The 12526-nt window shown below is 42.6% G+C and overlaps 2 protein-coding genes across 4 annotated transcripts in view; one reads left to right on the plus strand and one right to left on the minus strand.

Moving 5' to 3' along the window:
* The window catches only part of MYO1E (myosin IE), a 190320-nt gene extending 189425 nt beyond the window's left edge, over positions 1-895 (minus strand). Inside the window, exon 1 of one of the 3 annotated variants that reach the window (XM_021693805.2) lies at positions 470-890. In XM_021693805.2, coding sequence (XP_021549480.2) covers positions 470-472 — 3 coding nt within the window. In that variant the 5' untranslated portion in view covers positions 473-890. Of the gene's footprint in view, positions 1-469 lie in introns of all 3 variants that reach the window. The other 2 variants (XM_044918014.1, XM_044918015.1) reach the window with 2 other exon arrangements.
* A 152-nt stretch (positions 896-1047) lies between these two features.
* FAM81A (family with sequence similarity 81 member A) overlaps positions 1048-12526 on the plus strand; it is a 127391-nt gene continuing 115912 nt past the window's right edge. Inside the window, exon 1 of the mRNA XM_021693802.1 lies at positions 1048-1090. The gene's annotated coding sequence lies outside the window, so the exon portion shown is untranslated. The remainder of the gene's footprint in view (positions 1091-12526) is intronic.

Below are 12526 nucleotides of genomic sequence, written 5' to 3' on the forward strand. Positions count from 1 at the left end.
CCCGCCGGCGGGGAGGGAAGCGCGGGGCGCGCAGGGGAGGGGGCGCGGCGAGCCGGCTGCCGCGCCGCGGAGCCGCGATCTCCGCCGCGGCGGGCCGGACCGCAGGGGCACCGGCGCTGCCCCACCGTCCCGGCAGGAAGAGAGGGGTCCCCTCCGAGGGCCGCGCCCCCGAGCGCAGAGCTGCCCACACGCTGGCTTCCGACAGCTGGCAGCCATAGCAACCCGGCCACAAAAAGTTTCGCGGCGCCCAGAGCGACTTGAAAGAAAGTTTTCCTTGGCCCCTCACTCCCTCTCCCCCAGCCAGGGTTTACGGAAAGCGGCGGGCAATCAGAGCTCGCGACGTGCCGACTCCCGCGTCCACCTTCTCCACCCCTGGCTTCGGCTGCGCGCCCAAGGTGGGTGCTCCGCGCCGGCGCTTCCTGCCCCATCCCAGGCTCAGGCGTCCCGGGACGCCGCGCGGCCAACTCACCATGGTGACTCGCGCCGCGGTCGCGCCTCTGCCGGGTCCGGCTGCCGGGGAGCTGGGGCTGGAACGCAGGCTCCTGGGCGAACTTCAAAAGTTGGTCCCCTTCGCCAAAAACAGGCTCTCGACACCCAAGCACTCACAGGAGCCAATGGGAACCCTGGAGGGACTCCATCCAGGCGGGATCGGCGGCGCTAGGTGAGGGCGAGAAGGAGGCGACTTAGCAGGCGGGGCACATGCTGCCGAAGGCAGGGGTCCCCTCGGACCAGGCGCTCGCCGCCCGCCTAGGTGAGTCCGATGCTCTCGGCGCGTCTGCCTAGCTGCCCAAGCTCGCTCCTTCTTTCTCCGGCCACTTACTCTGTACTCCTCCGGCAGAGCCTCGGCTCGGGCTGGGCAATCTGTCCATAAATGGAGAATTCAGCTCAGGCCTGACCAATCAGGGTTTGTTTTCACAGCGTCACTCCTCAGGGAAACCGTGGTAGCCAACAAGCTTGGGGCTGCTGGAGTTTCCAAAGACCTCTGGATCCTGTAGTCCTCCACGCTAGCTTCCAAAGAGCGCTGCTGACCCGGCTCGCTCCCGGGTGCAAGACCTCAACAGTTAGGAGCAAAACTCTCCGTGAAAGAGAGGTAAGCCTCTCTCTCTCTCTTTTTTTTTTTTAACGCGAAAATTACAGTAGGTGTGGCTTCCAAGCTGAAGTGGTTTGGTTTTCCCATAACTTTTTTTTTTTTAAGAAGGAAATATTTTATCAGCATAAAAGATCAGAGTCGTGGCAGCCGCCCAAAGGAAATCCTTTTTCTTTCCGACGTCTGGATTGTGAGAAAAGTCAAAAATATCATTTCCCCTACCCCTCCTTTTACCTGAACTTCCTTAGAAAACAAAGGAAGGCTTTTTTTTTCCCCCCCCCTCTGTCCCTCTTTTGGACTTTTGAATGGTGGAGAAGTTGCAGTGCAGTGAGCAGAGGGACAGAGGAAAGATAAGGGGGGGGGCGGGGCGGAGAAGCACCATCCAACCTTAGTCAACCCTATCTGTTTCGAATAATTAGCAGTACAACCGTAACTGCAAAGGTGAGTTATTCCAGAATGTGGAGTTTTAAGACATCGGGTGGGCAGTGAGGAGATTGGAGGTGGGGGAAGAATCCTGAAATAAGGTAGAGAGTCTGGTTTTATTGTTTTAAGAGTTCAGAAGGTAACCTTGGTGGGTTACAACAGGACTGTCCTCCCAGGATCTATGGTAGGTAAGAGTTGAAAACTTCCGGTCCAGAGAAAGTATGAAGCATAATGATTTATTGTGATTTACTTTATGAACTTTGGTAGTAGACCTTCACTTGATGTAGGATCCTAGAGTTGGTATGCATGTTAAAAATCATCTTGCTTGGAATGGGTAAACAAAATGGAATACTATTCAGCCTTTAAAAAGGAAAGAAGTGCTCACGTGGACCACAACATGGACAGACCTTGGACACATTATGTTAAATGAAAGAAGCCAGGCACAAAAACCACATATATTATATGATTCCATTTACATAAGAGTAAAGAATAGGGAAATCTATAGGGGAAAGTAAATTAGTGATTGCCGGGGCCTGGGAGGAGAGGAGGATGGGAGTAATTACTAATGAGTATGCGTTTTCTTATTGGGGTGATGAAAATATTCTGGAATTAGACAGTGTTGATGGCTGTACAACTTTGTGAATATACTGAAAGCCACTGAATTATACATTTTAGAAGGGTATGTAAATTGTACCTCCATTTTAAAAATTGAAAGACACAATCATGTTGACTAAATTCTTCTAGTAATCATCCACACAGTCAGGCAATAGATATAATTGAACGCCTACTATAGGTCAGCACAGCAGCTGTGAGTACAATGGTTTCTTGCCTCACCAAGCTTACAATTTTAGAAGGAGCAAGACAGAAGATAATTTTTTTTTAAGATTTTATTTATTTATTTGAGAGAGCACGAAAGCGAGAGAGATGGGGAAGCAGACTCGCCACTGAGCAGAGAGCCCGACACGGGACTCGATCCCAGGACCCTGAGACCATGACCCGACCTGAAGGCAGATGCTTAACCGATTGAGCTGCCCAGGTGCCTCAGAAGATAATTTTAAAAAACAATAAATAACTGTAGGAAAGGTACAAATATAATGAGAAGTGACAGGGGTTTTGTGCAAGGAACTGCTGTACTGGGAGCTACAGTTTAGGTTAGAGAATTCATCTGGCAGCAATCAGTAGCATGAACTGGACAGGAAACAGGAGACATCTGTCAAGCACTCACTCTGTACTAGGCACTGGGGAGGTACAAACAGACAGGACCCACCAAATTCCCAGGGAAACTGATTCCACGTTTCAGGGGCATGCCTGAATATGATCAGGTATATTAGGAACTAATGAACAGAGGTTACCAAAAGGAATATTGGAGCTTACCAGTTATATAAGAAGCACTGCTTATGTTGGAAATGACATGTTACCTAAGCCACCATCCCATCCACAGTCCACCCTGATTAGTAGTTGGATTGACATGGGCTTAAAGGGAGACAGGCAAAGATTTGGTGGTTTTCCCTGGTACACCAGGGATACAATGAGACACTGAAAAATCTTTCAATAATCCAACAACAATTTATCAATCTTGGATTGATCTAAAACTATCTTGACACTAAATGTTGTTTTTATTAACATTTGAGGGTTTTTTTTAAATGCTTTTTTTTTTTTTTTTAAGTAGGCTCCACACCCAGCTTGGAGCCCAACACAGAGCTTGAACTCACAACCCTGAGATCAACACCTGACCTGACATCAAGAGTCCAATGCTTAACCGACTGAGCCACCCAGGCATCCCTAACTGCCCTAATAATCTCTTTCTAGTTTTAAGAGGTAATTCCAATAGGTGGAACTTTGATGAAGATCTATGCTTGTGTTCATTTTTCATGATTTTGTAATATGATTCTTTTCCAGATTGAAATATAAATATATATATATATATTAATTTGTATGGTGGAGTGCCTGGGTAACACAGTCAGTTAACCATCCGAGTCTTGATCTCAGCTCGGGTCTTGATCTCAGGGTCATGAGTTCAAGCCCTGCGTTGGGCTCCATGCTGGGCGTGGAACCAACTTAAAAAAAAAAAAATTGCGTGTCTAAGCAGTACTTAGATTATAAGATTTAGTGGCATATAAAGGTGAATTTGAAGTCTGGCTTTTTCACTTAACTAGCTGTGAGTTTGTAATTTTTCTGTGCTTCAGTTCCTTTCTCTGTAAAATACATTGATGTGCGTATGAAATGAAATACCTGTAAAGATCGCCAACAAATAGTGGTTCCTTTCTCCTGCCACCTGCCATGTGTTCTAGGTCAGGGATTCAGACCTAGGTCCCTGGGTAGGATCAGACAGATTGAGGCCGTCTGAATTATATGCCAAGTCGTGGGGGCTTCTGTGTGTGCCCTTTCCTACAGGGAGAGTTAATAGCTTTCATCAAATTCTCAGAGATGCCCTTAATTGCCAAAACATTATTAAGACCCACAGCTCTTCATTACGTTAGTTATACCTTCCTGGATCTTTGTCTTTGTGTTTTTCTTGGGGTATAGGGATTAGAACTGAGTCCGATACTGTAAGGGCAGAGCTTGGATTCTCAAAGCAGAACCCATAATTCACACTTTGAACATAGAATATAGAATAGAGCCTATCATTTCACAAAAAATCCCTTCAAGCCCTGTCCTGCTCCTTCCCCATCTTAGGAAGATAAATTGTCAGTTTTCTGCTGTGGTTTACGTGGGAGAGTCCTGGTTTATGCCTTTGTCTCAGTGAAATTATTAATAGAACCCCTCTTGCATTCCCAAAACGGCCTGATAATTTGCATGATCGATTATGGTCACCCTTGACTTTTGGCCAAATTGCAGCCCCCCCCCCGCCAAAATTCTCGCTTTATAAAGCTTTCCCGATTTTTTTATTTACACCTATTTTTGAGAGGACTCATCAGTATCGATATATTACCCTATATTCTTCGTTATTTGAGCTCATAGTAGCAATGAAATGAAAACAACTTTTAAAATTGTAAAACTCATTATAGACACATGATGGAGCTAGTCAGATGAGACTCTACACATATGTGGGCATGATTAAAAATGCAGTTTTATCTGGGCTTGAATGAAAAGAAACAAAGAAAAAAATCCAAATGGAGACAAAGCACAATTCTGTATGAATCTAGCAGTGAAAACAGCCACTGCTTATACATTTTGGAAAACAATCAGTAAGAAGATAAAATAAGTCAATGAAACTAGTTTCCATGTCAGTACCGTAAGAGAACATCAGAATGCATTCACAACAATATAATTAAAGAAAAATTTGTTAATGGGAAAATTAGGCCAGAAATCTTTACCAAAGCACTAGTGAAAAAGATGCTTATATCACATCGATGTGGGATGTCCTGGGCAATCACTATTTCTACCATAACAGGTATTTATTAGGTTCAGTAGGTATCAGCTCTGAGCTAAGTGCTTACCATATAATATCTTATCTAATCTTCCACACAACTGTATTAACTTCATTTGCAATTAAGAAACTAAGCTGAGCTTTGCAACTCCCATAAAGAAGAGTAGCAAGAGGAAGGGCCGTTCTGCCACCAACAAGGTGACCGGAGAATACACCATCACTGTTAACAAGTGCATCCATGCAGTGAGTGTCAAGAGGTGTGCCCCTTGGGTATTCAAAGAGACCCAGAAATTTGCCATGAGGGAAATGGGAACTTCTGATGTGTGCATTGATACCAGATGCAACAAAGCTCTCAGGGCCAAAAGAATAAGGAATGTCTCATCCCATATTGGTATGCGGTTGTCCAGAAAATGCAATGACAGTGAAGATTCATCAGACAAACTCAGGTTACCTGTGTACCTGTCACCACTTTCAAAAATCTACAAAAAAAAAAAAAAAAATCTACAGACAGTTAATGTGGATGAGAACGAACTGCTGATTCCAAATAAAGTTATAAAACTGCAAAAAAAAAAAAAGAGAAGAAACAAAGAAACTAACCGAGTTTGAAGTAACTTGCCCAGGCTATCACTCAGTTTTTCTGCATAGAATCTATATGTTTGCTTGACTCTAAAGCCCCCAACTCTTACCCTATAAGCAGTAACTCCATAGTAGGAATGTCCTACTACAAATTTCAGAAGGAATTTTCCCTGATGCGGGCCCAATATGAATAGGAACCCATTTATTAAAACCCTGGGAGCCTCTCCAAGCCAGGGCTCCTGGAAAAATTCTTGCTTTTTTTATGGGAACTAAAAATCACATTTATATTAAAAAATTACATTTGTATAGAGAGTTTAACTCAACTTTAAACATCTTTGTTCTTTTCCTAATATGTTAATATTGATTGTACAAAGGATAGTGAAGAGAATTTCAACAGTTGGGTAACATAATGTGATGCTACTTCTGATTAATATTAAAAAAGTTTTGTGGGACGCCTGGCTGCCTCAGTTGGAAGAGCTTTCTACTCTTGATCTCACAGTCATGAGTTAGAGCTCCATGTTGAGTGTAGAGATTACTTAAATTAATAAAACTTAAAAAAAAGTTTTATGAGGCACCTGAGTGGCTCAGTTGGTTAAGTGTCCGACTCTTGATTTTGGCTCAGGTCTTGATCTCAGGGTCTTGAGCTCAGGGTTCTGAGTTCAAGCCCCGCAGGGGGAAAAAAAATTAACAGCTCATTAAATGCATTTTGTTATTATGTTTTCTCTGATTTAAGCCAATATTTTCTTTTTCTTTTCTAGTTCCAATTTGACTGTTAGATTCAGAATATAAACTCTGTCCTTCCTCCAGATTTAAAAATGATTCAGTAATGAGTAATACTAGTTATGATGTTCCATGATCTATCAAGGAGTGAGGTATTTCACAGAAGTGAGCTTTGCAGATAACTGAATCTCCTTGGATCCACTTCGTGTCCACACCCTGGTTTTCTTTCTTCTTCCTCTTTCCTGTCAATTATACTATCTTACTGGATTTTGTGTATTCTTGTAAGTCATCTTTAGTCTTTGCTCAAACAAGAAAGGCATGTATAAATAAATATATGTATTTTAAAAACTAAAAAAATAACAAGTGCATGAACCTTGCCTTTTTAAGGAACCAAAATGTTTTTTTAACTTGAAGGTAATTTTTTCTGTAGTAAACTGCATGCTTCACTCCCTTCTGCATAGCAAGCAGCTTGTGCCTGCAGACTCAAGGTCGTCACTATAAAGACCGATTATCACGCAGCGTTGTACTGAGCGGAGCTCCTTGGGGATGATGAATGGAATGACTTTTTGCCACTAGGTATCACGGCCCAGTATCACTGTACCTGTGCTTTCTTGTTTGTTTTGTCTTTCTTGTTTGTTTTGTCTTTCTTCCCCCCCCCCCTTCCTTTTAAGATTTTATTTTATTTTTTTTTAAAGATTTTATTTTACTTTATTTTTTTAAAGATTTTATTTATTTATTTGAGAGAGAGCGTGAGAGAGAGAAAGAGCACAAGAGGGGGGAGGGTCAGAGGGAGAAGCAGACCCCCCGCTGAGCAGGGAGCCCGATGTGGGACTCGATCCCGGGACTCCAGGATCATGACCTGAGCCGAAGGCAGTCGCTTAACCAACTGAGCCACCCAGGCGCCCTCCTTTTAAGATTTTATTTATTTTATTTATTTATTTGAGAGAGGGAGAGAGCAGGGGGGAGGGGCAGAGGGAGAAGCAGGCTCCCCACTGAGCAGGAAGCCCAACCCTGGGATCATGACCTGAGCCCAAGGCAGGTGCTTAACCGACCGAGCCAGCCAGGCGCCCCTGTTTTGTGTTTCTTGATTTCGTTTTTAAGTTTATGTCCTCCAACGTCAGAGACTTTTTTTCTCCTGCTATCTGCTGTTCTAGTTTAGTCTCTTTAGTAACGAGGAGATGGAAAAAGCACACGAATGGCTTCATGAGAAAAATATTTTAACGGTATATATGTCCAGGAGCCCAGGGGAAGCAGAACACAGAGGAAGGTGGCCTGTGTAGCAGTCTGTCCTCTGGCTTCCTGGCTTCTCTGCATGGATGGCTGTTCTTCTCTGTTTCTTTCTTTCTTTTTTTTTAAGATTTTATTTATTTATTTATTTATTTAACAGCGAGAGAGAGAGAGAGAGAGAGAGAGAGAGAGAGAGAGACAGCATAAGTAGGCAGAGCAGCAGACAGAGGGAGAGGGAGAAGCAGGCTCTCCGCTGAGCAGGGAGCCTGATGCGGGGCTCGATCCCAGGACCCTGGGATCATGACCTGAGCCGAAGGCAGCCGCTTAACCAACTGAGCCACCCAGGCGCCCCCTTCTCTGTTTCTTTCGGCTTCTCCCCCTTTAAGCAACTCCCTCATTGCTCCTCTTCCCATAATTTCAGCTTGCAAGTTGTCCTTAGTTTGTCATAGTCCTGAGTCAGGTCCCTCTTGATTCGAGTTCCAGAGAGAGAAGTGGTGGGAGGGGGGAGCAGAGAGAGAGAAAGAGAATCTGACTCACACAGTCAAAGCACGCCACCCAGGTCATAGGGCCTTGGCAAGCTTATGCAAGGTGCTGCGTGGATGAGGTGTCTGTACAGTGGCATTCCAAGCAGATGTGGTCACAGGGGTGGTGTCCCTAAAGATGGTGAATGGGGACAGAGTCTCTGAGGAAGGGACATAACAGGCACTCCAAACTGGGGGCATGCAGCAGTCTGCCTCCTGCATCTGTCTGCTGCCTTAACCTATACACAGTATCTTGGGGAGGCCATGGGGACAGTTCCATTCACCTCTTCAACACCCCCAAATAGCATGGGTTTGCAACAGTCAGCATCATTTCAACTATCATCATGCACCTATAAATGTTTTTATATATTTAAGACGTGACATCTGTTTTGCCTTTATTATCATGCACCTATAAATGTGTTTAGAGATATGGTTATAAATATTTGTGCATTTACAGAGATGTGTATGTGAATGTGTATCTAAGATAACACCTTTTTCAAGATATTGTTGGAAACATTTGGGGGAATTTGCTTTTTTTCTTAATAGACTATTTTTTAGAGCAGTTTTAGGGTCACAGGCAAATTGAGGGGAAAATACAGAGATTTTCTATATGCCTCCCACTCCCACACATGCATAGCCTCTCGCATTATCTATAGGAGGATTTGCTTTAAATAGAGTGTTTCTTAGTGTTGGTGCTTTGCAGGTTGGCAGCACGGTTTCCAAACCACTACTGTGTTCACTCACCACAAGAAACATTTGCTGAGCACTATTGTAGGCACTGGAGAAGTAGAAGACAAATGCCCTGTCCCCAAAGGATTCACATCTTTCCATGTACATCAAAAACATATACAACAGAGGCGCCTCGGTGGCTCAGTCGGTTGAGCATCCGGCTCTTGATTTGGCTCTGGTCGTGATCTCAGGGTCGTGAGATCGAGTCCCACATCAGGCTCTGCGCTCAGCATGGAGTCTGCTTGTCCCTTTCCCTCCTGCTTTGCCCCTTCCCACCACCATCCCTGTGCATGTGTGCGTGCTCCCTAACAAATAACCAACTAACTAAATAAGATCTTAAAAAAAAAAAATACAACAACACAAGGGCTTCCTACTTTCATATGCAACATGTTCCTGAAAATACACACCGATGCCAGATAAATGAAATTCAAAAGCAGATTTGTGTGTTTTAAGGAGAGGGCTCTATTTTCAGAGGGCTAAAATTTAGTGTAAAATACCTAATTATGCCTTGTCTCTTAGATATAGTCTTAGGCTCTAGTCCAGAATTTAGTAAATGTTTTGGGTTTTTTTGTTTTTTTTTTTAAAGATTTTATTTATTTATTTGACAGAGAGAAACACAGCGAGAGAGGGAACACAAGCAGGGGGAGTGGGAGAGGGAGAAGCAGGCTCCCCGCTGAGCAGAGAGCCCGATGTGGGGCTCGATCCCAGGACCCTGGGATCATGACCTGAGCCGAAGGCAGACGCTTAACGACTGAGCCACCCAGGCGCCCCTGTTTTTTTTTTTTTTTAAGTAAGCTCTACTGTCCAACGTGGGACTTGAACTCGTGACCCTGAGATCAAGAGTCACATGCTCTACCAACTGAGCCAGCCAGATGTCCCAGTAAATGTTCTTTAAATTTGGACTTCTCCATCCCAGCTGAGCAGAATTGACCATATAAAGTCTAAAAGGAAGGCAGCTTTCCAATTTGGGTCAGCCTATTTACATCTCTACAAATCATGAATCGTTTTCCTTATCTATAAAAACAGATAAAGATAATACCTCCATCATTTATTTCTTATATAGTACTGTGAGAATTCAATAAAATAAGTCATATAAAGTGATTAGAATAGTGACTAATGCATAGAGAATTCTCAGTATGAGTTGCATTATTGAGCCTCAAGATTCACTACCTTCTGCATACCTTATGATTTTCTCTCTCAATTGTTCTAAGTTTATGAGAACTACACTACTGTTTACTGGTGTTTGCATTTATATTTTCCCGTATTTCACTAATTTTGATAAAGCAACAAGGCTAAACGCAACCTAGTAGAAACATAATTAAATGAATGCTGCTAGGTTGACAGAGATGGTGACGTAGATGCAATTGAACTGTGAGCTGAGTTGGCAGACAGCACCCTCATGAGATCAATCAAAATGTTCTCTTGTCACCTGGGTGATTGCCAGGTGCCATATGGAAAGATGGCTCAGGTGCATTCATGTATAATGTCCTCATCTGTACGAAAGTGAATGTACAAAGACCAAGGGCACCAGGAGATGGCTTCTCTCTTTATTATAATTAGATTCCTGGAAATCTCAAAGCCAAGCATGCATGCCTTTGATAAGACATTGTAGGAAATGGGATTCTATATTTGACCAAGAATGTGATTCTAAAAGCACCTATGACAGTTACAAGCTTCTGTGATTTAAGGTAGTACAGTTCTACTACAATTTTTTCCAAATGGTATAAAATGGTTATAAATGTGCACTTTTATAAGGGATCTCTGGATTGAAAAGTATATTAAAGCACCTAAAAATACCACACAGCTATCATAAATCCTTACGATGTAAATTTTTATTTTATTTATTTTTTTAGAGGCGGGGGAAGGGCAGAGGGAGAGGGAGAGACACAGAGCTCGATCTCATGACCCTGAGATTAGGACCTGAGCTGAAATCAAGAGTCACACACTCAACCGACTGAACCCTCCAGATGCCCCTTTACTATGTAAATTTTCCCTAAAATAGTATCCCAACTCCTATAACTATTAATTAAACATTTCATTAAGAATTTTTTCTTGGGGTGCCTGGGTGGCTCAGTCATTAAGCGACTGTGAAGTGACTGCCTTCGGCTCAGGTCATGGTCCCAGAGTCCTGGGATCAAGCCCTGCATCAGGCTCCCTGCTCAGCGGGAAGCCTGCTTCTCCCTCTCCCACTCCCCCTGCTTGTGTTTCCTCTCTCGCTGTGTCTCTCTCTGTCAAATAAATAAAATCTTTAAAAAAAAAAATTGTTTAAAAAAAGAATTTTTTCTTAATTTCTTTTCACTTTAAAAACTAGGAGTAGGGGGGCACCTAGCTGGCTCGGTTAGAAGAGCGTGCAACTCTTGGTCTTGGGGTCATGAGTTCGAGCCTCACCATTGGTTACAGAGATTACTTAAATAAAAATAAAACTCAAAACTTGAGAGTGGTGGCAGGAGGCAATGCTTAGGAATAATTTGTAAAGTACGAGAATTAATGTTTTTTCTTGATAAATTTCCCTACAAAGTTAAGTGATTTAAAACCATTCCCTGGGCACCTGGCAGAAAAAAAAGAAAAAGAATAACAGGTAACAGAATAAAAAGTGATTGAGTGAATAAATAAAAACCCACCAAAAAATGACTAGACTTCCAAATTATTTTGTAGTACATTATCACTGGCTTTAACTTGCAAAAGAGATATACTCTTCTTGTTATAAAGCCTACGAACTTAGAGTTTATAAAATGAAAAGTGAGTGTCTACCTGCCCACACTCTCTCCTACAAGATTTTAAATGTGAGAAAATTGTGATTCCATTAGTAGAAAATGAGAACCCAAGAGGAGGCCCCAGGTTCAGTGAACTCCATGTTAGATGTGTTCAGTTGGAGCCAACAGAGGCCCCAGGCACCCCTGGGGGAGCCTGGCTGAACCTCAGGACCCTGTCCTGGCCAGGTGTCCTGTTGCTTGTGATACCAGTCATTCCTTCTGAAACTTTTCCTCCTTACCTCTCTGTTGGTAAAGCTGTGACTATTTTAGATGGGAATATAAATAGGTAGAAACCCTATGGCAATTTGACACTATCTAGCAACATTACAGAATTGTGCAGTCTCTGACCCAGCCATTCTGCTTTCGGGAATTTATCCAAAGATGTACACACACAATGCAAATTAACATATGCCTACAAAGCATCATGGGCATAGCAGAAGATTGGAAACAACCCAAATGTCCATCATTAGTGGAACTGGCTAAATATATTAGAGGACAACATATACTAGATTTTTTTTTTTAATTTTAAAGAACTTTTAAAACAGAATGAGGAATTTCTCTCTGAACCGATATGGAAATACATCTCAGCTAAATTTCTGAGATGTATTAGTAAGTTAAAATGAAAAGAGCAAAATACTGGATAGTATGTATATCAAACAATAGAATGTATTTCAAGAATAGTATGTATATCAAGGTACCTTTTGTGTAAGAACATAGAGTTGGGCAAATAATAGGTTTGTATTTATGTTTGCATGAAGAAACTTTAGAAAAGACACAGAAACACAGTAAGTATGAGACATGGGAGCAGGGGTAGAAGCAAGACTGTACACTGGTTTATAATGCTTGATTTTTCAACCATTGTAAACATTTTGTTCAGAAACATTTGCAGATATTGTTACCCAGCAGAATACGTTGTTAGGGCAGAATAATACAAAGGCCACATAAGGGATCATGTCAGCAAAGATTTTGAAAGCATAAGGAGGACTTCTTGGAGTGGTGCCATATGAGCTGGCTGTTCTCAAAGATCAATCTAGAAAGGTGAAGAATTAGCATAGAATCTTCTAGGTGTTAGGATCTATATACACAAAAGCCCAGGGGTATGAAACCTCATTGAGTATTT

The sequence above is a fragment of the Neomonachus schauinslandi genome, chromosome 9, assembly GCF_002201575.2.
Source record: "Neomonachus schauinslandi chromosome 9, ASM220157v2, whole genome shotgun sequence".
NCBI classification, from domain to species: domain Eukaryota; kingdom Metazoa; phylum Chordata; class Mammalia; order Carnivora; family Phocidae; genus Neomonachus; species Neomonachus schauinslandi.